The 27972-nt window shown below is 34.0% G+C and overlaps 1 protein-coding gene across 12 annotated transcripts; it reads right to left on the bottom strand.

The window, feature by feature from the left end:
* Positions 1 to 541: 541 nt before the first annotated feature.
* LOC109047981 (prominin-1-A-like) lies at positions 542 to 27938 on the bottom strand. Of its 12 annotated transcripts, XR_006153678.1 has the most exons (30): positions 27386 to 27938; positions 21285 to 21346; positions 21065 to 21091; positions 20364 to 20569; positions 16564 to 16684; positions 16298 to 16361; positions 15615 to 15704; positions 15210 to 15233; positions 14630 to 14847; positions 10565 to 10639; positions 10403 to 10466; positions 10106 to 10114; positions 9847 to 10006; positions 8902 to 9054; positions 8619 to 8742; positions 7496 to 7599; positions 7008 to 7092; positions 6749 to 6895; positions 6602 to 6673; positions 5632 to 5724; positions 5223 to 5240; positions 4811 to 4864; positions 4545 to 4625; positions 4348 to 4416; positions 4158 to 4247; positions 3711 to 3826; positions 3170 to 3241; positions 2403 to 2533; positions 1867 to 1902; positions 542 to 1752 (listed from the first exon to the last, which is right to left on the bottom strand). XR_006153678.1 is itself a non-coding variant. In XM_042716183.1 (28 exons), exons 1-27 carry the CDS (start codon positions 27639 to 27641, stop codon positions 1881 to 1883), a joined length of 2604 nt encoding a protein of 867 aa, XP_042572117.1. In that variant the 5' UTR covers positions 27642 to 27938; the 3' UTR covers positions 542 to 1752; positions 1867 to 1880. The 12 variants fall into 12 exon arrangements, 3 of the variants coding, with proteins under 3 accessions (XP_042572117.1, XP_042572118.1, XP_042572119.1); XR_006153681.1 differs by lacking the exon at positions 15210 to 15233; XR_006153679.1 differs by lacking the exon at positions 10106 to 10114.
* Between the last annotated feature and the right edge of the window lie 34 nt (positions 27939 to 27972).

The following is a 27972-nucleotide window of genomic DNA, read 5'->3' on the forward strand; positions in this document are numbered from 1 at the left end:
ATAGTCACATTTTAGTTGAATAAAAAATAGCTGTAAATGTAATCGTAAAAAGATAATATTTAAAGAAAATTAACAGAATTGATGGCTAAACTACACTTGTGATGCAAGCACTTTGATTTTTACTGAAAAAGCTGTATTGCATCTCTTGTAAATGACTTCCTTTGTTTTGAAAAAAAAAAAAATATGTGAAATTTTCAAAATTGAAATTATTGCTGCTGTTTTTTATGCAGTTACAATGAATGGTGACTGGATCTTTCAATCTTTAAGGCTACTAACGTTAATCAAAACTAGAAACAAAACAACAAAAACGAACAAACATTTCTGGTACTTTAGGTGAACTGAAATAGTTCCAAGGCAACATTTCTAATTTTCATTATCCTAAATTATTGTACTAAAACAACTAAAAATAAACTGAAATGAAAAAATGAATAAAAACACATAAAAATACATATTACTATATACTAAAACAAACCTGTTACACTAAAAAAGGATGCAAAAGTGGCAAGTATCTGTACCTTTTACAAAACATAAACACAAATCATTTTGAGCTGATTGTTTTTATTGTAACACAGCCTCCAAGTTCCAGTGGGATTAACATTATAATAATCCAAAACACTTGGTACAAGTGCCTTTGAGTCTCATAACATCGGTGACAACAAGACCCTGGGGATCAGTACTGTACAACTGCCAAAGAACATGTGCATACAGTAGCACACAGTAGGCCATGAGAGAGATGTGATTTGGAATTTAGTTTAAATTTCATTCACAAACCTTTTTTGGTATATGAGAAAAACCTTTGGTTTATTATACAATAGAGGACTCTGTGGAATTGTATGACCACTGTATGCTGTACTCATACCTGCATTTTAAGAAATTACAGTACGTTACAAACTGAACATATTAATCTATTTTCAGTTTCTTGTATTGAAGTAGACACAAAAAGAAAATTAAATACGTAAGACACTCAAAAGAAGAAAACAGAAAGACAAGAACAAGAAACAAAAAATGTACTGATCTATAATAGTCATTTGTTTTTAGTGATGTAATTATTGTCTTGTATCAAAAGTACTGATATTTTAAACATAGGATCAATCAGTCTTTTAGGACATTGGCTTAATTTGTCTTTCAAGACATTGAGCCTTTTCCAGTGCATCCAACGTAGTTAGCAAATTTCCTCTTACTAAGAAACCTTTCTGAAACGAATACTTGATTCATTCATTGAACAATAAAATGTACAAAAAAGTAACATTTAACAGAAAAACTGAAAAGATAAATTGATAAATGAAGAACTTCACTTTCTACTGTAAAGACTTCAGAAACTGCTTTGACATTCAGACTTGAGATGTTTGGTTCATGGTTTCATGATCAATAACTGACAAGAAAATATCACAGTGCACAGACTGACATCACAGACCTTTCTTGCCCTTTTATATCAAATGATAAAAAGACCAATGCAAAATCTAGATGTACCCACAATTGTCTAAAGGACATTTTATAAAACAGATATTAACAAAATACATAAAAACTTTCAAAAACTTTCTGAAAGTGTATAAAAAGAACACATTGCTGTTTACCATGTATGATAAACTGTATGAAGAATATGCTTGAAATTCTTCAGTTAAGGTCTGAGTATGTATTGTTGTTAGAAACTGGAATGAACTGTTATTAATTCAATTTTCACTGATTATATTCCCTTTTTATCCATCTTTGGTTGTCGTCTTCAGAATCTTAATTAAGAATGACAATCCCTGACTAAAAACAAAACACCAATCAGTCAATCAACCAATCAATTTAGACTGAAAAAAATACATTCAAATCTTAAAAGCTTGAGGTACCATAACATGTGACAGAGTGTGATTGTTTTACCTGCTAAACTCTCTTTAGTTCCAGTTCTCAGTACCACTGTAGAAGAAAAAAAAAGACAATTTTACTCAAATGTCACAGAAATGACAATATTTCCAATGACTTAATTTATACAAAGATGGAGAGTATGATATATATGAGTCAAAGATCAAGCAGTCATGGAAAGTCAAGCAATGTTACATGTTAGCGGAAGAATATGTGAAAGATCAATGACAACACGTATGATTTCAGTGAAACATTAACTGAAAGTAACTATGAGGAACATACACAGGACTGTGTAGAACATGGAAAGATGGTGAATTCCTGATGTGTGACAAAGAAAAGTAGAAAGATGAAAAGGACAACAAATGTCTTAATAAAGAAATAGTGGTTGACCATGAATGAATACAAAAAAAACTCAAGTTGAGAAGTTGACACATAAAGCAGAAATTTGAAAACAAGTTGAACACTGACAAGAACGAATGTGTTTTCAGAGGAGATGTATGGAAATATCAATGCAAAGAGAGAAAGAACAGATGAACTGTTGAAAGGTTTTGTACCTGTAGGATGCATATACGGTTGCATAACCCATGTGAAAGTGTGTTTGTGTGTGAATTTGTGTCACCAGTCAGGCTGTCTTGGGGGGGCTGAGGCCCGAGGATACCACCTCATTGTATCATAGGATGGATAGCTGCAAAAAGGTTCCAGGTTAATTGTGAAAACTCCTTTAGTTTTGAAAGTTTGGAATGGCAGTGTAATTTGGACAGATCTAAAACAAAACATATCTTTCAATTAGCTCCAAAAAAGAACCGAAAACTGTCATGCGGTGGATGGATAGAGATGGATGCTGGGAAAAAAATATCATGCTATTACATTATTCACTATGCATGCATTTCAATTATAGAAATGGATCAATTTATTTTGGGCTATCAAAACAAGTCCACCAAATTAAAAATTCATGCAACTATTTTCATACTTTGATCAATAAAACAATAGACCTATGTTATTTTGTCTGTTTAAAACTAAATAAATAAAAATGTAAAAAAAAAAAAAAACTTAAAACCCTAACCAGAGTTTAACATGCTAAAGTGCATTCAGGAATATTATCATGTACAGTATGAAAGACACATATCTGTTTGTTTTTAAACCTAGTAAAATATATATTGTATATATTAATAATAGAATCTTATAATCATATTTTTGGTGTCCAAAGTCAGCTCATGTTGATATCACATGCATACTGTACATATAAATGCACATGCAGACAATTGACTTCAGCTAATACTGATTTTATCATGCAGAGACGAAGAGGCAAAATAAACTCTACCTGCTCATCACGGGGTTGTTTATGCCATATAAAGACTCATTATGATAACCACTTACAACAACGTCCATACTACTGTAAATAAAACAGTGAATGTAAACATTAGTTGCTTCTAAAATGTGCATGAGATGTATGATTTACAGTAAGTACAGTGACAAGATTTCAGTAAAAAAAGTATAAAATTAAGGTATTTAAACATTTCAATGTGCAATGGTAAGTTAAAAATTAAAGCTGCAGATGAAAAGATGGAAAAAATAGAAGTGGTTTGTTATTAGAATGTGAACAACTGGAGAATATGGAAAATAAGAGTGGAACTTGAGGTTCTAAGAGACTTAAGATGATTCTTAAAAGAAGGAAACAAGGTTGTTTCAAACATGTGGAACGAAAGTCCTCCTTGAATCTTTAAAATGAAAAGATTTTCAGTTTAGTTGCAGTTCTGAATGTGATGTCCTTTAGAAAAGCTGCCATATTTCACTTCACATATGACAGGTAGTGCAATCTTCTGGTGGTTCAGTCTAAATTCAGCAAGTATGTATGCACTCACTCATCAAAGACGTCTTCAGTGTCCATCCTGCGGTAGAATTTGGCGAGTTTTACCGACATGATGATGCTGGGAATGAGTAACAAACAGCATCCTCCAAGACCAAACCAGAATGTGTTCTAAAACACACAATGAACAGCTCATATAAATAATTTTCTTGAAATTATGTAGGCATATATGAACACACATACTGTATGATTTTTTTGTGTGTGTGAAAAGTGAGTGTGTGTTTGCCTTTGGACTATATTCTGTAAGTTCATGGTTTCAGTTCACACAAGCATACGCACTGTGAACACTGAATGTGCCAATCTTGTTCTGTTTGTGTGTGTGTGTGTGTGTTGAGAAACATTCATGCATATTCTGCGCATATTCATGGTTATATGTAGTATGTTTCGTGAGTGTGGGTTCTTGTATGTGTTATATGTGTGAAAGCGGTTTTGTATCTCTTACCACTGAGTCAACGATGAAGCTGCAGGCTACAATCTCTAGCGAGTCTATGATGTTGCTGATGGGCTTGCACTGGGCGACCTCCATTTCCAGCTGCACATACAGAGACAGACATTAGTTTAACTGATTAAGTTGCAGTGTCATATGATAAAGTACTGCTCTTTTGGACTTAATCTTGTATTAGCATACTCACAGAGTGCTTGACCCACTCCGTATATTGTGAAAAATATCCCATAATGTTCTTAATGAATTTATCAGTCTCCTGTGACATGTTAACAAAAACACAACAACAAACTGTTAAAAAAAAAATACATACAGAGCATTTATTACTGACCTATTGAAAAATATATAACATCTTCCCCAGTATTGTTAATGTAAATGTATTTGTACCTGTTTGACCACATGTGAGGCATTGTTAGCGATGAGGTACTCTACTGCCTCAATGGCATTCAAGACATTTGTCACTTTAATCTAGAGGAAAAACCATGAGGAATAATACATAATTATTAACATGATCCATTTATACATTTATTTGAAAACATTTCTACTTTTGTAACAATGTGTAAATGTCATTGCATTATACAAATATCAAAAACCAAGTACCATTTATTATATAGAAAGTTTTACATAAAGATTTGTGTATTTACTGTACTTACAGGTAGTTCTCTGGAGGTTTTCTGAAGCAGCTTAATGCTTTGACTTAGAGTGCCCTACAAGAAAAAAAACCATATACATTCTATTTCAATAAATATAAAATACTATATAAATCCCTTACAATCTGGTCAGCCCTCAAAGAGTCACTGGTTTCTTCAATTCTAATTATTTTCAGTAAGTCAGGCTCAAGTGTGCTCTTTTGAACATTTCTTAAGTCACTGAATAACAGTTGCTGAAAAATCACACAGAACAAACACAATGAGCCAAAAAGAGGACACTCACACAAACGTGCAAACACAAACATTTACAGAACACATCTGAACTACTAAAGTGGTCCACATTTACTAAAACACAGTTTTCAAAAGAACATTCATTTTTTGGATTATCACATCACAGTACCAACTGTTGGCTTACCCTTGCTTTCACAAATTTCTTTGGTTCCATTAAAAAAAAGAATAAAGAATAAAGCTTAGATTTAACCTTCCTGTGTCCTTATAAAACAGCTTGAAAACATACTAACAAAGTTTTCTATGGGGGTTACGTTTAGGGGTGGGGTTAAGGGATAGTAAATATGACTAGTTCAGTATAAAACATTTATGCCTATGGAGAATCCCCATAAGTCATATACACTGTATATGCCAGTTTGTGTGTGTTTGTTTTTGTACCTACAGTACTTAACCATATTTTGGAGACAAATTTGTACTCAGAAATGAGTTACATCTTACTAGCTGTATTTTAAAAAAACAGAAGTCTACAGAATTCCTTAATTTAGTGTTTGTGTATGTGTGTGTGTGTGTGTGTGTGTGTGTGTGTGCATGTTTACCATAGCCTGTTCCATTGGCACCACTTGTTCTTTGTGGATCTGTCTTATACTGCTGGCATGGCCCTTAAGCGCATTCTCAAGAGCCCCTCGTGGCTGAGAAAAAGATAAGAGAGAAAGAAATAGAGTTGTCCTTCCATTAAAACACATGAACAATTACTTTCACTAGTTTACTTAATTTGTCCAATAACAAATTCAGCAGTGGACATACATGCATCACAAGAGAATTAAAATCTGTCCCTTTTGTATTTTATTTCTTGAGAGTCAGAAACATTTTTACCACATCTTTAACAGCAATGCATGTTGGAAATTTGAAACATTTTGGGAATAAATTGCAAGATAAAATAATATAAGGCTAACTTCAGAGCTAGAATTTTATTAACCATAAACAAATACAATTAAATTGTTTTTTAATTATTGCTATATTGCTGTATTTCTACGAATTTCTGCAAATTGATATAAATAATTTTCATTCAAGAAATATTGAAATGTTTCATTTATTCACTCTTTGTGTAGATTATAGACAATGGTTTTAAAAATTGTATAATTTATTTTTACATTTTAAGATGTAATGGCTGGGTCTGGGTCATCCTCCTACTTTGAAAGGCAAAGACTTACAATAATAAAGGCAGAATTTGACTTATTTAACTGCAATATTAACAAACAGGCTCACGTCTCAGATGTGACAAGATTTTAAGCCCAAGTGCTGTAAAAGACCCTCAGTCATATTCCCGTAAGCACATACACACACTGCAGCTCCATACATCCTGTAGCTGTGTGTTTTCCCCTCATGAATGAAGTGCTTGTGCCCATCTACACTAGAGGGGAAATGTTCCAGAGACTGGCCTCTGGGTGTTAACTGACGTAATTTAGTTTGATACACACAGTAAATAATACCTAACCTGATATCTTCAAATATTATACATAGTGGCTGGGATCATTACTAACTGAAAGTGATTTGTATTTGACTCACCAGTTGGTCTGCTTGAGCTTCAAGTTCATTTGCATAGGACAAAAGATCCACAACTGTCACTCCTTTATTCACCTGTCAAACAAATCATTCTCGTTAAAAGCCTTGTGTTGTTGTGTGTGTAAGTGTCTGTGAGAGTGTGTTGGTTACCTCAGTTAGATAAGCCTGATAGTCGATATCTCCAATGCCTGTGTTGGCAAAGTCAACAAGGTTATTTTTGCCCTCCTGTTCCAGAAGAAACATCCCCTTGAGATCCACATTCACACTGTTAAATATCTTGGTCAGTTCCGGGTTATACTGTTAAGAAATCACAAAACACATGCTTAAAGAATTGATGTCATGCTCAGTATGTAGATGTACACAAAAGTATATTAAATGCTTTTTGTCTTTCTTAAATCTGCTCACGCACCACTGTGGCATTGAGAAACTTGTTGAAGTTGAACTTAGTCTCCAGTTGTAGTGTAGAATATAAACCATTATTCTCGTAACAATCTCTATGAGCAGGGAAAAAAAAGTAAAAAAAAAGAGAATGAACACATCTTCTCACAGAGTAAACAGCCTTCTGTGTCTAATTAATTATTTATTCATGTTGTTTCAAAATCATACAATGAAACTTTGGTTTACCTTAATAACACAAATTAGGATATTTTTAATGAAACCTAAGAGAATTCCATCCCTCCACTGAAAGAAGACTTGGATTAAACCACATATTGTCATTATTAACTTTTAGAAGTGTCGAAGTTTTAGTGTTATGGACTTTCAGTGGTTTCCTTATAAATATATCTTCATTTGTATTTTGAAGAAAGTCTTAAGGGTTTGGAATGACATGAGGGCAAGTAACTGATGACAGAATAGCTCTTCTTGATCTTTAGCATTGATCTTTGCTCACACACTTACCTGTACATACTGCCAACAGTAAGGTCGATGTTTGGGTCTTGAAACAGCATACCAGGAAGAAAGTTCTTTTTGGCAGGATGGACCATATATGGTGTGTCGATGATCTGAACAGCATTTAAAAAACAAAAACAAATTTATGTGTCTAAAAGTTAATTTTCCATATGCTAATCATAAAGATTGGAGATGGTAATTGTGTCATCATTTACATAAATTCCATTTACACTTTTGTGTTGTTGCAAACATGTATGACTTTTCTAAATCTGTGGCCCACCAATAAAGAAATATTAATTTAATATTAATGTACAAACCGTCATGAGTAATAGCTTGAGAGATTTTGGTAACAAAGTTTTGACTTTTTAAGACAACATACATAGTGGAGAGAGGGAACAGGTTACTGTAGGAGCCAGGATTTGAACTAAATTTGTTGCCTAAGAGAAACATTTTTTTCCTTGAATACTTGCTAAAATTCATGTAACCATAAGCTATCTATGCTCTATGGGGAAGTCGTGGCCTAGAAGTTAGAGAGTTTGACTCCTAATCCTAAGGTTGTGGGTTCGAGTCTCGGGCCGGCAATACCAAGACTGAGGAGCCCTTGAGCAAGGCACCAAACCCCCAACTGCTCCCCGGGCGCCACAGCGTAAATGGCTGCCCACTGCTCCGGGTGTGTGTTCATGGTGTGTGTGTGTTCACTGCTGTGCGTGTGCACTTTGGATGGGTTAAATGCAGAGCACGAATTCTGAGTATGGGTCACCAAACTTGGCTGTATGTCACGTCACTAAAACTAACCAAGATTTACTTATGAACTACCAATCCCCATTTTTAAACTTTTGCTTAAACACACACACACACACAACCCAAGCTTAACCACAGTTTAACAAAAATACAAGGACTCTAGTGTTGTGAGTTAATTAAGAATAGACTGTTTCTCTACTCCCTTCCAAAAAAAACTACAGAGTTTGTGCTTACATCTGTACTTACAAGTGTGCAAGAAGTAACCCAAGATAGCTGATTTACTTATGCATAGTTTTATTGTTTTTGTATTTTTGTAAATATAAGCTGTTATCTACTGTTGTAAAACATAAATCAAATTGTTGTTTCTCATTATAGAGTAGTAAACCAGTACCTTAAAAATCTGTCTGTTAGCCAGCGGCTCACACACAAGCTTCTCTATGTTTCCTCCAACAACAAATGTGGTGACGACAACTCCCATGAGCACCCAGGAGAAGATGAAGCTGAAGCCAACAGAACTGACCATGAAGAAAACAAAACAAAACAAAAAGAATGCAAAATAAATTTAGTATCTAACTTTAACTATCTTCAAATATATATTTTATAAGCACTTTGTGGCAAGGTATTGTGTTATTGTATACAGTATATGTTGTTTTGGTTATGTCATTGTAACTCACGCCATCAGTAGGTTTCCTCCGGTGTTGGACAGACAGCCACGTGTTGTGGGTGTAGCATTTTTATCATAGCCACATGATCCACACAGCAGACCCAGGAAGTTAAAGGCCAGAACCAACACGACCATACAGCAAATCACCACACACCCTATCCATCTAAAACACAAACACAAAGATAAAGACATACTGAGTGAAGGTGAGAGTGTACACTAGACTGCATTGGTCTACAAATATTTAGTTTGTTGTCAGTATTTATTTCTTTTTTTTACAGAAATGAATAATTTTATTCAGCAAGGATGCATTAAATTGATCAAATTACAATTATTTCTATTTCAAAATAAATGCATAAAAATGTCCTGAAAACAAAAAAATATATCATGGTTTTCACTAAAATAATTATTTTTTTTAGATGTTTAATGGTTTTTTCTAAAATTTTTTTTTTAGAAATATCACAAACATATGCAAACACCTTTGCCATAATAGTAATTCCTGTTACACAGAGAATTGTGTTGTATTTAGCAAAAAGTGTTTTATGAAATTAAAAAGGCTGAGAATTAGTGTATGGTTTTGCAGATTTGGTGTGTGGTTCTGATTTTTGAGTGTCAGGTTTCAGAAACTGTGTGACAAGTAAAGATTTTGTGTGTAAGCAGTTGGAATAAACTGTAAGCAGCACAATTATTTTCAACATTGATAATAATAAGAAATGTTGCTTGAGCACCAGATAAACATATTCAAGCATGTTAGAATATTTCAATATTACCATTATTAACAATTTTACCATTTTTGATCAAATAAATGTAGCTTGGGTGAGCATATCAAATTTTTTCAAAAACATTTTGAACGATATTGTATAAATATTTTGCACTTTTAAATATTACTTTAATACCAGGGCAGTGTTTCCCAAAAGAATCCTCAATAACATCCCAGAAAAAGAGTTTACAGAAGTACCTGTAGAAGTCCAGCTGGTCGATCTGTGGATAGTACGCTTCAATGTTCTTCTGGCTCTCCGTCAGGAACTTTGTGAAGTTCTCAAGTGCTGGTTCTAACGGGAACATCTTTGTGAAGCCAATTATCTCTCCACCAGACTTATCAAGCAGCCCTTTCACTTCTAACAGACAAAGAACAACAAAGTGAATATGTGTTTGTGAATATGGAGGGATATTCCCATCTGGCACTAAAACTCCATACATAGCTGAGGAAAACTTACTGGGTAGAGCTTCATTTTTAAAGAGAGACAGATGGGTTCCCGCATGCACAAGGACAGATATGAGAACAACAGCAGAATAATATTCAGTATTTTCTTTAGTTACAGAGAACAAATGAGGTTAGCATGGAGAAAAAGAACAAAGAAAGCTGTAGGCCTAATAACAGTGCCAACAGATGCTCTGGTGCAATGGGTTTATGAAGGCAGCACATTAAGACATCATAGGCAATATTCGCTATGTAGGCAGCACAACAGGTTTTGGGACAGAGCTAGACAGATATATAAAGAGAATGCCCTCACCTGACACAATTTCTTTTGTCTGTTCGCGGACCAACCTTGGTGTGTCATTAAAGGAAGAGTAGCCCTAAAGAGATAAACAAAAAGAAAAGGAGGTGAAAAAACTGTCACAGTACATTACAGGAGACTTAAAGTGGGTGCATGATAAAGATAGACCCATCTGACCTTCTGTACAATATTGCTGAGGTCTGTTTTAAGCACAGCATCCAGATTGGCCAAAGGTGCCTCAACTTCAGGCAACTATTGGATGACACATAGAAGTTACAATTAAACCACACAGATTTTAGTCCAATCAAATGCTCTCTAGAATAACAATGCCCTTTCCATTAGTACCACCTGCAACTGTTTAGCAAACCAGCCAATAATTGATCACGACTGTAAAGTAATTAAAGCTTACTGGCATTTCAATTTGGCATTAACCACAAATTGTAATGAACTTTTCTTCCCTATGATTACATATATCTGAGTGAAATGGCTTCTTTAAAGGGGTCATGACATGGATTTTATTATTTTAATGTCAAAGAAAAAAAAATGTGGAAAAATGATTTTCAACCCTCATTCTGACCTTCTCTCTAAAATGACCTTTTTTAAGGGGCTAGTCCTTTAAAGGGGTCCTATTACAGGTGCATCTCAATAAATTAGAATGTTGTGGAAAAGTTCATTTATTTCAGTAATTCAACTCAAATTGTGAAAGTTGTGTATTAAATAAATGCATTGCACATAGACTGAAGTAGTTTAAGTCTTTGGTTCTTTTAATTGTGATGATTATGGCTCACATTTAACAAAAACCCACCAATTCACTATCTCAACAAAGTAGAATACTTCATAAGACCAATTTTTTAGTGAATTATTGGCCTTCTGGAAAATATTTTCATTTACAGTACATGTACTCAATACTTGATAGGGGCTCATTTTGCTTTAATTACTGCCTCAATTCAGCTTGGCATGGAGGTGATCAGTTTGTGGCGCTGCTGAGGTGGTATGGAAGCCCAGGTTTCTTTGACAGTGGCCTTCAGCTCATCTGCATTTTTTGGTCTCTTGTTTCTCATTTTCCTCTTGACAATACCCCATAGATTCTCTGTGGGGTTCAGGTCTGCTGAGTTTTTCTGGCCAGTCAAGCACACCAACACCATGGTCATTTAACCAACTTCTGGTGCTTTTGGCAGTGTGGGCAGGTGCCAAATCCTGCTGGAAAATGAAATCAGCATCTTCAAAAAGCTGGTCTGCAGAAGGAAGCATGAAGTGCTCCAAAATGTCTTGGTAAACGGGTGCAGTGACTTTGGTTTTCAAAAAACACAATGGACCAACACCAGCAGATGACATTGCACCCCAAATCATCACAGACTGTGGAAACTTAACACTGGACTTCAAGCAACTTGGCCTATGAGCTGCTCCACCCTTCCTCCAGATTCTAGGACCTTGGTTTCCAAATTAAATACAAAACTTGCTTTCATCTGAAAAGAGGACTTTGGACCACTGGGCAACAGTCCAGTTCTTCTTCTCCGTAGCCCAGGTAAGATGCCTCTGATGTTGTCTGTGGTTCAGGAGTGGCTTAACAAGAGGAATACAACTGTAGCCAAATTCCTTGACACGTCTGTGTGTGGTGGCTCTTGATGCCTCGACCCCAGCCTCAGTCCTTTCTTGTGTGTGTTTGGTTGATATTGTTGAATCGATTTTGGTTTAAGTTCCTTTTAATGATGTTATTGTCTGGGTTGGTTGTGCATCTTTTTCTTCCACACATTTTCCTTCTCAACTTTCTGTTAACATGCTTGGATACAGCACTCTGTGAACAGCCAGCTTCTTTGGCAATGAATGTTTGTGGCTTACCTTCCTTGTGAAGGGTGTCAGTGATTGTCTTCTGGACAACTGTCAGATCAGCAGTCTTCCCCATGATTGTGTAGCCTAGTGAGCCAAACTGAGAGACCATTTTGAAGGCTCAGGAAACCTTTGCAGGTGTTTTGAGTTGATAAGCTGATTGGCATGTCACCATATTCTAATTTGTTGAGATAGTGAAATTGTTGGTTTTTTGTTAAATGTGAGCCAAAATCATCACAATTAAAAGAACCAAAGACTTAAACTACTTCAGTCTGTGTGCACTGAATTTATTTAATACACAAGTTTCACAATTTGAGTTGAATTACTGAAATAAATGAACTTTTCCATTCTAATTTATTGAGATGCACCTGTATGCTCTTTTACAAAGTCTTGATTTTGTTTTAAGGGTGTACTAAAACAGGCTCTCATTCTATGTTGTTTGAAAAACACATTATTTTCCACATATTTTATATTATTACAACACCTCTCTCCCCAGTCTGGCATGGCTCGAATAGTTCCTGTATCAAATTAAGGCCCGCCTTCTGAAATACGAAATGTGCTGTGATTGGTTAGCTGGGCCTGTGTGTGTAGTGTTTGGCAGCACTCTGCGACTGGTCGGGAAATGGCATGCCCCTTACCGCCTGCAAGATTCAGTGTAAATACTGCATCAGAATCAAATCAATCTGAGCATGATTTAAACCTGGATGACTGTAACCACTCTAAGTTTGACTGCCTAGTCAAAAGCTAGCGTGTCTCCGACATAGTGATAACACTCATTGCCTTCTCTAGTGCAGCTCAACCAGGTCTCATCCCATTCGTCGATATTTGTGATATAACAAATCCCGGAAAATGTGTGTTGTAGTCCAAACGAGTCGTTCGTTGTAGTTTTTGAAAAGTGATTTCTGTTAAATAAAATATCTCCTTTTGAATTGGATTTTGAGCTTTGTAACTTTGCAGATCTTTTTTTATGCTCAAACAGCAACATTACAGACTAACTAAAGTTGAAAAAGTGAAAACCATAATAGGCTCCCCTTTAGGCTGGTCAGTAATCAGACACTGTTATGATTGGCTAATGTCATTTAAGTTATGAAATTTGCAGGATGAATTAAACATACAAAGACCTATTCTATGTCAAAAGATCAAGGGAAATTTGGTTTGGAGTCTTAATTTTGACAATCAGGAATGTGGGGATGTTCATCATTGAAATTAAAATTCATATTCAGGGTTAGAAGTTAAGATTGCAACACTTTACCTAACAATACCTAACATTAACCAAGCGTTTATTCATCTTTGTTACTGTTAGTTAATACAAATAAAACTGTTCATGGTAACACTTTAGAATACTGTTAGGTATTCTAGAATACTATTAATGAATAACTACACAAGAACGCATGAGTAACGAAATATTAGCACTCTAGTTACTACAAGTACCTAACAGGAAACATGTTCATAATTAATATGAATAATGCACAATGTATAATTAATTCAAAATGAAGGTCATGGTAACCCATTAGTAATGACTCAAGTATTACCAAATTACTAATTATTTGGATCAGTATTATTCAGGGTTTTGTAAAGTATTGGATAGTAATTATTCAGGTGTAACTACATCCCTCTAAAGGAATTACACATTTTTTGGATCAGTATTCTAAAGTGAAGATCGTGATAAATAACTCCCTAGTAATTACTGAAATCCTTCTAAACTTTTGAGGTTTTTGTAAGGTTGTGGTTAGTAATTCATTTTGCTACATTTGGTAACACTTAAATGATTACTAGTGGGTTACCGTGATCTCCACTTTAGAATACTGATCCAAATAATTAGTAGTTTCTTCAGAATGATCCAAAACCTTATGTATATCATAACGTTCATTATGCAAAATGCACATTAATTATGAATCTGTATACAGTAGTTCTAAGGAGTCTTCCAGGATATATATAAAAAAAATAGCAGTTATTGATTAGCTAAAAGTGATCAACCAGTTTCAACTGAGCGCTATTATTTACTAAATCGTTAATCAGAGTTTCTTGTTAGGTAATAGTAGTTACTTACTACAATGTTAAGAGTGCATTAGTAATTTGTTCCTGTGTAGTTATTCATTAACAATGGAACAGTATTTAAAAAGCGTTACCCTGTTCATTATTAATTCATGTCAGCTCTGGTTCATTAAAAAAATAACAGATAAAACTGTTGATTTTAATAATGTATTAGTAAACGCTTTAATTATTTTTAAATATAAAAGTATTTTTTAAACACTGTAAGAATGTTTTGCTTTTGGTTGTCTCTGCACATAAAACTGAGACAGAATAACAAGAAATATTTCACCTTGAAGTACTGTCTAATAATTGACAGTTTCCTATATACCCTGATACACACATATGTACAATATATATGGGTTGTGTGTGTCTGAGTGTTACCCCGTGAAAGTTTGCACTGAGAGCGAGCTGGCTGAGTGTTCCGCGGATGCTGTTGCAGGTGTGTGTTACATCTCCATTAGAGCAGGCCGGGTCGTTGAGTGTGTTTGAGAGAGATGCACGTTCAGACTGAAGAGAGTTCTGGAGTCTGCCTGTCCCTTCCTGCAGGATCTCCAGTGATGTGGTCACACTCTCTAACGCCTCTTTGGACTCCCGCATGGCTGCAGTACACACACATACAGAAAACACCTTCATTACAACACACACTCACACATGCAAATCATAAATGAACCGTTGGTAGGGATTACACTACTGCAAATACACAACTGATCACAGAACATTTTTATGTATATGCCATTTTTTTTATATACATTTGTTTTTTTTTCTATTCAGATTTTTCTTTAGCTATTAAGGTTCTCATTTCATCATCAAACAAATGAAAAAACATGATGAAATGCAAAAAAAAAAAAAATATGGCAGCAATGCATAAAGATACACAACAATACTTAAAACAACAACAGGATGCACAACAAACACAATTTCTATGTTCACAAAACACATGGCTGAATTCACTGAGTTTTACCTTTAATAGCACCCTCCACTTTAACTTTATCCAAAATCACAAGCAACAGAAACAGAAAGGAACAAATTAACAGGAATAAATTTACTGCGAGTGTGTGTTTTGTGGTGTTCCCGTTGCTCAAACAGTAGAGCATGGTATTAGCAACATCAAGGTCAAGGGATCAATGAGTATTTTAATAAGTATTTTAGACCTCAAAATGTGACAATAAATATCACAAATGTGACTTCTGGTAATTGTGACTACTTTATACCTAACAGTTGCGGTTTTACGTCTTGTAATTTATATCTCACAATGCGAAATTAAACTACTATTTTTTATTCAGGTTATTCAGGATTGCACAGAAATGCCACATTTCAAAAAGTAAGACCAGTTTGGTGAAGTGTGTGTATTTGATTGGTTTTGCACCTGTTGTCATGCGAAGAGCATTGTCCAAAGCAGGCACCACTTCTCTCTCCAGCTGATTATGAATCTGTCCTCCCAGCAGAGTCCCAATATCTGATAAACCACAATGATATCGAATTAACAAATTCGTAAACACAGATCCAACAAGTACAATGATGCTCAAAAGTTTGTGGTCAGTAAGATTTTTTTTATTATTATTCAAAGAAATTAATAGTTTTATCCAGCAAGAATCCATTAAATTAATCAAAAGTGACAGTGAAGGCATTGCATTGTTACAAAAGATTTCTATTTCAAATAAATGCTGATCTTTCAAACTTTCTATTCATCAAAGGATCCTGAAAAAATGTATCACAGTTTCCACAAAAAAATATTAGGCGGGCACATTGATAATGATACACAACTGTCAGCAATGATAATAATAAAAAATGTTTCTTGAGCATCAAACCCACATATTAAAATGACTTGAATAATGGTTGCTGAAGATTAATCTTTAGAATCACTGCAATAAATTACATTTTAAAATATATTTAAACAGTTATTTTAAAGTGTGATCAAATTTCACAATATTACTGTTTCACTGTATTTCAGAAACTTTGCAAAACTCCTACAGACCCCAAACGTTTTAATGTTAGTGAATGTTCACATTGATACATACTGTAACAGAGGAAGAAAGGCAGAATACTTACTGTCTAAGTCTGATAACACTTTGTTCTTGGCTGTTGTGTACTGTGCAGAGAGGTAGTCTATTTGCTATAAAATAAAAGAACAATGACAAACAGTTTTAGCTTTAGTGTGTGAAAATATGTTCATGTGTGTCTTATGACAAGACCCACACAGAATCTAAACCCACAGAATCTGCAGATTTGAATTCTTAGCTAAATGTGGTTAGCTTTTCAGCTAACAATAACGGTCAGTGTAATAGCTCTTACGTCTTAACCTGTTTATGACTTACCGCTGGTGTGTAGTTGGCAAAAGATTTCAGGTCTCTTATGTTAGTGCTGACGAAGCGCCTGGTGCTCTTGATCTGATTTGTGATGTTCTGATTTGCTGCATAGGCGACCGTCACTCCCACTCTGTAAACAAAACAATACACACACATAAATAGTTTAAAATAATGTGCTTACAAGTATTGTTATGACGTTCTGTTAAGATAGTGAAATTGAAGATTGTAGAGTTTTATCTATCACCAATAAAGCCAGTGCACCAATTACATTAAATGTAAACACTACACACGCTCAGGGAGGGAGTTTGTGATTTCAATATAAAGTAGATATTCATAATTCAGATGTGCCTTCATTGTATATTGCTGCCAGTGACATGTAATAATATCAGACGGCCACAGTGTGGTACTGTTGTCGTGCCAATCAGCATTATGTTTGAAAAGATCCTCCAACTCTGATGGCTCCAAAGCCCCCCTATGACCTTATGGGAAAGCAAAGTAACCACTGACTGCACACTTCCAAGCTGGGCATTTGTTTGACTAAATCATGAATACTGAGATATCGGACATCCTATTAACTTTGCATATGACATTTTACATTGTATCTAAAAAGTACACATATTGGAAGGGAGGGTTAGACTTGTGACACTTACAGCTCAGGTGACTGGCTTAACAAAACCTGGAACCAAGATGGTAGATTTCAAACATACGATTTCAGATACAAGGTTCTGCACTATTAGCCAAACAACAGCTTTGATATGAATGGGAATGTTAACAGAAAGCCTTCTCCAAATAGACCTCCCTGGCAACAGAGCAGTAGAGCAAGGTACTATTCCCAGATTTTCTTAAACAATATTATATAATAAATTAATTAATTATCATATAAGAATATACTAATAATTTAAATAAATTTTCATTTAAAATAATTTTAATATTTACAAGTATAATACATGTATTTTTGTAATGATAAAATATTTAAATTTACTACCGTTCAAAAGTTTAGTGTCAGAAAGTTTTTTTTTTTTTTTGCATTAAATGCATTAAATTTAAATTTAAAGACATACACACACACACACACACACACACACACACACACAACACACACACACACACATATATATATATATATATATATATATATATATATATATTCAACTATTCTTCAAAGAATCATCAAAAAATTCTCAGTGTCTTTCAAAAACATTAAAACCATTTATCAACCTTAAACCTTTTATTGATAAAATGTATTAAATTACATAATACATAAATATGCATACAAATATGTGCATCTTAAAATGTCACATTGAACTCAAAACTAGACAAATCAGTAAATGCACACAGTGGTGCTCACATAGCCACTAGATAACACTGAGTGGTGCAGATACATATTAAATTGTGGCATCTGATTACAGATTATTGCCAGACAAACTCCTTCCCCGTTCCCCCACTCTCCCGTTTCCTCTTTCACTGTCTCTCTCACTCCTTCTTTCTCTCTCAGTAAAAAAAAGAGATTTATTAAAGGGGAAATGTGATTCAACAAAGGATGCCTTAGAGAGAGAGAGAGAAAGAAAAGAGTGAAGAAAGAAATAGAGGAGATTTGCAAAGTCATGTTCTCTGCTCCCAGTCCTCATCCTGCACAATTACTGCAAACCTCTCAGTAAGTCATTGAAAGTCCATCAAGACACACACACGTACACACACACACAGTACAGTACAGTCTATGCCTAACAAATACTCATTGTAACCCAAGCAACTGCTGTCAGCACTGTCACAGAAAGAAAACAGAAAAGAAAAAGAGAGGCAGAAAGAAAGAGGGGGATGGGGTACAGAAATAAAGAGGGGACTTTCTCTCTGGACAGACTCAGGGCTATCAATGTCACATGTGTGAATGTGTCTGTGTGTGTGTCATTCTAGACCACTGCAGGTGTGTTCATTACACTCTCGAGCAAAGGTGCACACAACCGATTAACTATGTGCAAAAAAAAAATGTCTTTTATTCATTCTAATCATTATTATCTCTAATCTCCTAAAATTTCAGTATCAGTTATCAATTAATAATTATCCAAATGTGACAGAAAACAGAAAACACAGCTGCACAACCACATACAGACCCAGTAACTAGCCTGGACAAGGCTAGATTAGTGTGAAGCAGCACAGCCTGTGTTTATCACATAAAGGAGAGAGAGAGAGAGAGAGAGAGAGAGAGAGAGCGCGAGAGAGAGAGCAGAGATAGGATGATGGTGGTTCAGTGTACCTGTGATTCATCGATTCATTGATCAATGATTGCTTTGATTATATACGCATATATATTTAGATAGTATGTGTCTTTCAAAAAGTATTTCAATAATACAGTTTGAATCAGAAATCTAAAACATTTAAATAATATTTCAAATCAGGAATAAAATCTCAACAAGTGATTGGCTGTAAGGCAGATTTCCAGTCTGACCAATTATATATTATATATTTTATTAATTGTATATAATGTTATATAAGTACAGCAGTTTGAGCAGCTGAGTCCTTAGCAATCTTCAAGAAACGGCTAAAAACACATCTCTTCCATCTTCTCTTGACCCTCTAACACTAGCACTCTCAATTTTATTCCCACTTTATCTATTTTGACTTGTTTTATTTTTATTTTTTAATAAATGGCCCTCTATCACTAGCGTTCTGTATTCTTCTTCTATTCTATCTTCTTTTTACTTATTAATTAAAAATAAATAAATCCTTGCTACATGTACTGTGTTGGGCTAACCAAGATTTGTCACAGTATTTACAAATTATTGCTCTTTACTTGGTTCTGATTGCCTCTATTGTCCTCATTTGTAAGTTGCTTTGGATAAATGACTAAATGTAATTAAATATGTAACGTAAATATATAAGTAAATTAATAATTTTATATAATATTGGATACTCCACTTTTCTTTTATTTGTTTTCTTTTCTGAGTGAATGAGAGAGATAATAGGAACAGTTTTGATTTATTTAATGCATCCTTGCTGAATAAAAATATGAATTTCTTTGGAAAAAAAAACTCTTTTGAGAGGTATATTGTAATTTAATTACTATTACTTTTTTATTAATATTTTTTATTATTATTAGTTATTTTAGAAATAATTTAATCTATAATTTTATAAAATTTAATATTTAAATATAATTTAATTCACTTAAAATATAATATACTGACATATTGATATATATATATATATATATATATATATATATATATATATATATATATATATATATATATATATATATATATAGTTTATATAATATTTAATATATTTATGTATGTTATAATATCTTGCACTACTGTCTCCATATAATAACTGGAGAAGGCTGTCAGATAGCGTTTCTTTTCAAATCTGCCATCTTCCTTTGAACCAAACATCTGAGCTGTAAATGTCACATGACTCACCCTGTGTTAAAATATGTGTACTTTTCTGCTACAAAGTATGCAAAAAGTCATGTAAAACGATTAAAATGTATAAACACTCATGCATAATATTTATTCATAGCATATCAGATGCACAACATTTTTTTTTTAATTTAAACAAGTTTTTTTTTTTTTTTTTTTACTATATTTATATCCACTAACAAGGCTGTCCAATTGACACACTAGCACAGATTATTGGATGGTGCCAACAATCTCAACCAATAATCTCATTACTTCATATCTGCCAGTTTGAACAAATTCATAATTAGCAACTTTCTCATGTCTTTCATGTATAACAGTTGACTTTCACAAGCATGTGGAATGAATAAACTTGTTATAAATGGTCACAAACACTCTTTGTAGATGGGGAAGACTCACGCGAGGAAGACAGAGGTAGTGATTAGTGTGGCCATGTAGAAGCCTCGTAGGCAATCGCCGTTCTTCTTCTGTCTCTGATGCATCTCACCCCCACAGTTCTCACAGCAGCGGCACACACAGAAACACAGGCCCACTATCGGCACGAACAGCACAAATATCACCCCCAGTGCTGTCAGGACTATGAAGCCGAGCTCATAGTAGATAGCCTGGAGAGGAGGAGAGCATTTAATCACAAGTAATCTTACAGTATATACTGATATCTGCTGAGAGAAGCCCCCAAATGAAGATAGCAAAGCTTGATTAGCTCTAAATGTTGTATTTAGGTTGTGGAATTTAAATATGGGTCAGATACAACTTAGACATTATGTATTTAGTTATAAATATCAGTAACTTTGAATAACTATAGGAGATGAAAAATAAAAAGGCAAGTTTATTAAGGTGACTTTTTTTCACAATTCACTTTTTTCTTGCATTTCTGGATTTATATCTCCCTATTCTATAATATTGTGAGATATAAACTAGCTATTCTGAGAAAAGATTGTGAGATACAAATTCAAGGAAAAAGTCAGAATTACAAGATTTTGACTCCTGAATAGAAAATATGGAATTGGGAGATAGAAACTTGCAATTGTGAGAGAAAAAAGTAAGAACTGTGAGATAAAAACCATAAATCTCTAGAGTTTTCATTTTTTTAACAATACCTGTAGTAATAATACAACATTCTCTGGCTGCATTGCCGTAGGGTTGATGAGACATCATTAGTGTGCATGCCAAAGATAAAGAGAGAAAAAAAACTGTGATTGGAGCATGTGATTTCATTTAAACTGTTATATAAAATATATACATATTTACATACATATACTATAATATACAGTGTGGCACAAAAATCCTTAGCACAACCAAACACACACACACACACACCTTTTTGTAATCATTCCCTTTGATTCCTCCCATGTTCTGCTGGACCATTTTAACAATGAGATCTGTAACATAAAATTTACCAGATTAGCTCACAAGTTCGAGAAAACAAAATGTTTTCTGTTATTTTAATAATCTGTTAACAGTGCTAATGCAATTGCTACAGTATGTTAGATTCTATTACAAAGCATCTGTTCAGCCTACATTTCTGTGTAATATTTATGATCATGTTTTAGATTAAACAATTTATAGATAATATTAGTCTTCTACACACACACACACACACACACACACACACACACATATATATATATGTATATTCCATCTGAACTGAAAACTGCAAGATACTTTTAAAAGCTACAAATACTCTATGGCACAGTCTCACCCATCACGTTTTACCTCATCTGAACTAAACATAGCCTTAATGCACTTATACACCTCACTTCTAAGTGTGTTAATGATGGCAGTATAGTGTAAAACTCGCACAAGATTAAATTGAACTCTCTGAAACAAACCTTTCCAGAATGCATTTTTATGTTTTTAAGACATTTGGGGTATTTTTTATCAAACTATTTAAATTAAATAAAAAAATACATTAAATTAAATTACATAGCCTGTTTCCCCATGAAAAGTTTTGATACTAAATAATATCCTTAATGAAGAAACAAATGCAGAACGTTATCTGCAACAAAAGTGAGGTTCGGAGAGTTCAGCAAACATAATGACCTCTGTACCAGTATGCATGATTTCCAATACTCTTTTTTGCATCCATACGCACACACATACTCAAAGATAATGTATGTTCATGTATATAGTGACATTATGATTGAATATAAATTGTTTGTTACAGACAGTGTCGTCTATGAAACGTCTCCTCCCGTAGAGACAATTATGTGTACTGCAGAAGGGAACTGAGAACTGTAATGCTCACACCCGAACATAAACAAACACTTAACCCTAAAACACCTTTACATAAATGGATAAGCTTCTTTACAGTTGTACTAAATTTAGCAGGGGTTTTTTTCTGCCATGACACCTTGCAAGGAGATCAACACAACATGATCCACAATATAACTCCATGGCCAAGACTGCACTGTACAACACTAACTATAGCAGAACTTTACTATAGGTCACAGATCCCCACCCAGTCAAAACAATACAACATTAACATTATCAAAAAATACCTTATTTGTCAACACCATCAGATGTCAATACCATGGATAGAGGTAAAAAGGTTAAAGGTTACCTTGTTAGATGCACAAGCAGACATACAGTACTGTTCTGAGATGAGAGATCATTTGTATTCCAATGATATATCAAAATACTTAAATGTGAATCTTGAATAAGAGCTTTATAAACAATAGCATACTCACTGTTGGTTGTATTTATTTTTAATACAGTAATTGATTGATTCAATGTATTTGATAGTTAAAATGACTACAAATTTAGGTTTTCTTCACCACCGTCAGATTTGTCAGGTCTGTCACCTCCATCAGATAAATATTTTGATAATATTTGATTATGATATTTTATATTTGTTGAGAGATTGGTGGTCACATCTGAAAACGTATCTGTCTGCTAACACAAGAACGTGTTTTGAAATGTTAAAAACATATTGATGGCTTGATTTCAAAATAAGTGATGGCAAGGTAAAAAGCACATTTTGATGAAAAAGAGCAAAGTTGGGAGGTTGCATCAAAGCATAGCTCAGTAGCTTACATGTAAGATACAACAATATAGTTTCTTTTGTCTGAGTACCAAATTTTTTTTTTTTTTTTTTTTTTTTTTTTTTGTAACTTTGCACCCTGTTTTGTCCCACTTTTCAAGAATCAGTGAGATATTAAATATAACTATGGGGTCAGTACAATTTAAATTAATACTTTTATTGAGCAAAGATGCATTAAATTAATCAAAAGTAAAGTGTAAAGACATTTATAATGTTACAAATGTTATATAATGTTCGATTTCAAATAAATGCTGTTGAAATTTGTTTATTAAAAAATATCTTTCAAATGTATCATGGTTTCCACAAAAATATTAAGCAACACAAGCAAGAAAAATGTTTGTTTCATTATTAATAATAATAAGTGTTTAATGAGCAGCAAAATTAAAAAAATATAATAATAATAATAATATTCTTTTTTTATTTTATAATGATGATAACTTATATTATACACAGTGTTACCCTGAAAATTACACAACTGTTTCCACATTAATAATAATAAGAAATGTTTCCTGAGCAGCAAAATTTTTATTTTAGAGAGTCTAATTGATTTGTGTGTGATGTGTGGGGTGTGGAAAAGAACTGGTTATAATGGCATATTGTTAATCCTCTTACACTGGTCTTGCTGTTGGGCAGTTAAGTGGTCCCTCTCCCTTAATGCTTTCTTTCCTCTTTTTTTCCCCTTCTTCTACCAAACCCCATTCCTCTCCTATTTAATCCTTAGACCCCTATTCACACACTCTCACTTCCTTCCCTCCTTTTCTCATAGAAACAACAAGCCACAACAGTTGAAGTCTTCGAAAGCAGTATAGTATAATATTATATAACATGTTAACAAATAAAGACACAATGTCTAAAGAGAGGGAACAGCACTTCACACACAGACAATGGCAGCATAACTGGGTCATATCTGGGTGTTGATCTTCCTGTCCTTCAATTACAGTGCAGGTTTTTTTTTTTTTTAATCCAGTGATCAGTGATATTAAGCTTTATCTGGGCTGAGACGAAGGGAGTCCCCGGATTAAAGCCCAGACTTTAGATAGAATGAATGTCATGATATTAAGATGTATTATGTCTATCACGCATAAATCCATCTATTCCTTCACAGACAACACGCTCCAACTGTGTTTAAACCTGTGAGCTGTGACTAATCTGGAAAAAGAGTTGCAGACAGACAGAATAGAGAAATATAGCTTTATATAGGTCTTTAACCTGAACCATGTGTATGTTACTGCTGTTTAATCCAATAATCCAGCCTCATCTCCACATCAGTAGTACCTTTCTATAAGATCAGGAATTACAAATCTGCAAAGAATGATTTAGCGGTACTAAAGAGATTGCAGAATAATATTTGTTTGTGGCTTGTGTTTGATGTGTGTCTGTCTCTAAATCCACACCCACATATTTTCAGATTAAAAATGGCATCCCATTTCTTATATTGTGTTATTTTTCATTAAAATTGGTGAGTTAAGGTCAGAAATATTGCAAAATGGTTGTTGTTTTTTTTTAGTCGTATGTTTAGCTGGGAGCATTGCATTGCATGTACCTTTGGAGCATATGGCACTCAGATTATCAGCTTACCTGATTGGGCAGGTGACTCATAGAGCAGATCGGCTAATTGGTTAGGCAGCAGGGACTTAACCATGCAATCCTATTCTACTCACACACATACACACACATACACAAGCACACCTCTATGCTCAACATGCTGACCTCACAATGAAATCCACCTGCCAACAGCCTGACCTTAAATAGGCCGGGGCTAGTTGTCACCTTTTTTGGTCTGCAGTGAATGTTTCTTAGGGAAGGTTTATTTTTGAAATTTCCTTTCTGTTTAGGCACATACCACGAAGGCTAAAAATATATATAAAATATGAATATAAGATATTATATAAAATATGAACATTTTCACTATTATTGCCATAGTGGGGCATATTGTCACACTATATACACACACGCACACAAACACACATATATATGTGTGTGTGTATGTATATAAGAATCGTAAAGCACAAAATGATTCTTAATATTATTATTGGTGATATTTACAAAAATATCAACATGAGACAAACTGCCCCAATATAAATGTGACTTGTGCCAAATTCTCTGTAAAACAGCTAGCACTGGTCTCGGCTATGCACTGTAATGTAACAAATTATAATATGCAACAGTATTTTGCACATAATTCCAGTCTCTATGGACTCCTCATTACCTCATTGAATAAAATGAACCTCACTTTTTGAATTATACCTGGAAATCTGTACATTAATGAACTTTACTGTTAGTGCAAACAGTACTGTAACAAAACCAGTGCAGTCTTATCCAGTGTTTAGTAATCATTTCCATTCCAACATATCCATACTTTCTGCAGGTTCAGAAAGCAAATAATGAATGAATCATGAGTTGATTTTATGAGTGCATCCAGGCATAACATTATAACATATCACATTATTTTAATTCATTTATTTATGGCAAGCCATTTTAATATTTATTCCTTAATTCTAACTAGTATTACTTTTTATGTTAGAGGTGCATATTATTTAAAAATATGTGTCTATGTAAATCAAAGATTTGTGCTTCACTGTTATTGTATATCCATTATTATTATTATTATTATGGCCCTGTTACAAAATTACAAATCAAAACAGATGGCATCATGTTTTCTCACTCCACACTTCTCTGCTCTTCCTGCAAATTACTGTAATTATCTTAACTGCGACTGGCTTGACCAAATCTGCCACTAACCACTGCATTCTGGTCAATTCAGGAAGAAAGTGCTACATTGTGTATGTGTGATGTGCAGTAGAACCAAATCAAAGAATAATAATAATAAAAAAATAAATAATAAATTTAAAAAAATCTCTTTTTGACATGTTTCTGAAAAATGTATATTGAATTTTGAATTGAATAGTAATGTCAAGCATGATCATAATTTTCATAATTGATCATTGGTGTTACTTCTAAATACTTGTGTAGTTGTGCCTATCTCTATATTTACACTCTAAAAAATGCTGGGTTAAATATAACCCATGGGTTAAAAAAGGACAAACCCAGCTATTGAGTTGTTTTGACCCAGCGCTTGGGTTAAATGTTTAACCCAGCCTTCTGGGTAGTAACCCAACCGCTGGGTCAAAGCAACCCAATAGCTGGGTTTGTCCTTTTTTAACCCAGCGCTGGGTTATATTTAATATAGAGTGTATTATAGATACTAGTACTTATTCCAGTGGCGAGCATCTGTTCAATTAGTTACACATTTACAGTTTCTTGAAGGTAACAAATGAGATGTATACTAGTGTCTCATATCTACTTATCTACAAATTCACTAATATCAAATAAAATGTACAAGTAAGTTAATACTAGTCATTTTTAACCATTTGTTACCAGGAACAATGTAATTTTATCATGGTAACTGAATACATATTAAGTCACTACTGCAATAACTGGGCCTAGTATATAATGAATAACAAGTGAAATTTAAACATACTTAGAGACTCAGATTACCAATTAATTAATTAAACTGGCCACTATTAACATATAAAGATGTAACACTGTATTTTACAGTGTCCTTGTTAAAGTGTTAAATGTCTTAGTAATCACAGTAAATTATGCACAATTACAAGCAAACACTTATTCATTTACTAATTTATTAAAGTTGCAAATACAGTTACAAAAAAATAAATAAAAATAATAATAATAAAATAAAATAAAAATACTATTTTATTCTTTCTATTTCAAAATGTAATCCAGCAAGTTACTTGTGTTTCTTCTTAAACAATTGTGAAATGTACTAGCTATTTCTGACCAAAAATTATTTCGGTTATTTTTGGAGTATAGTAAATACATGTTGTTATTCATATTACTCAATACTTATTTGTGTGTTTCCTCTGTAACAGGGACACCTTAAAATGTCACGGTAACACTTTATTTTAAGGTGTTCTTGTTACACGTTACATGTACTATTATAATTAAAATTAATGACACATAATTACATGCAAGTAACTCTAAGCCAAACTCTAATCCCAATCCTAACCTAGTAAGTACATGTAGTAAATTAATATTACTCAGTATTTAAATGTATAATTACACTGTAACAAGGACACCTTAAAATAAAGTATAACCAATAATACCATTAAATGTAATAATGTGTTACCAAAGATAGGTAGGTGTAAGAAATATAAATGTTACAACGGCTTGCCATAAGATGCCATAAGATGTCCTTTATCTGATATTAAAGCATGCACCTGCGATATTCATCTATCTAAAGTCTACAACACACTTCTGTAAGAATATGTGGACGTTTGCCATGTGAAACTGACCCTCAAACACACGCGCAAGAATGTGGAAAACTTTTGCGCGTTCTCAAAGCCAGTGTGCATCTCACCTTTCGGGAAAGGGTTGGGTTGAACCACGTACAGAAACGCGTGGACAGTGTGGAAAAGAACGCCAATGGGACCCGGTTCGTAATATGCGTGCGTTTCGTACACCACAGAGGGCACGAAGCCAAAGTCCAACGTTTCGACCGGCACTCTGAGCATCATGCTGCGAGGAGACAAATCCCGGTGCTCCTCTCGGGCTTCGCTGCTCGTGAGACCCGAGCACATCACCAGCACGAGCCCCACTTTCCACCACATGTCCATCAGTCCTTTACGCGGGGTGCCTTTGATATATAACGGGAGGGAACGAAAAGTGGAGGAGAGATAAAGTGAGGTAAAAGTAGGTTTGTTTGAAGTGCTCTCTAGTCCTCGACATCAAAAATACAAATTAGAAAGAAAAAAATAAATAACCCGAAACACATAAAAAGAAAACAAATCGATAATGAAAAAATATATTCCAGCTGATGGGTTTATTCCCCGTTTCCTTTTGATGGCTTCATGGTAAACATCCCTCCGTTCTGGAGAGCTCAGGATGAGCTGAGTGACTGTCTGACCTGCGCCTCCTGCTGCGCTCTATAGCTCTAGTGCTAATCTA

This window comes from Cyprinus carpio, chromosome B1 (genome assembly GCF_018340385.1).
Source record: "Cyprinus carpio isolate SPL01 chromosome B1, ASM1834038v1, whole genome shotgun sequence".
NCBI classification, from domain to species: domain Eukaryota; kingdom Metazoa; phylum Chordata; class Actinopteri; order Cypriniformes; family Cyprinidae; genus Cyprinus; species Cyprinus carpio.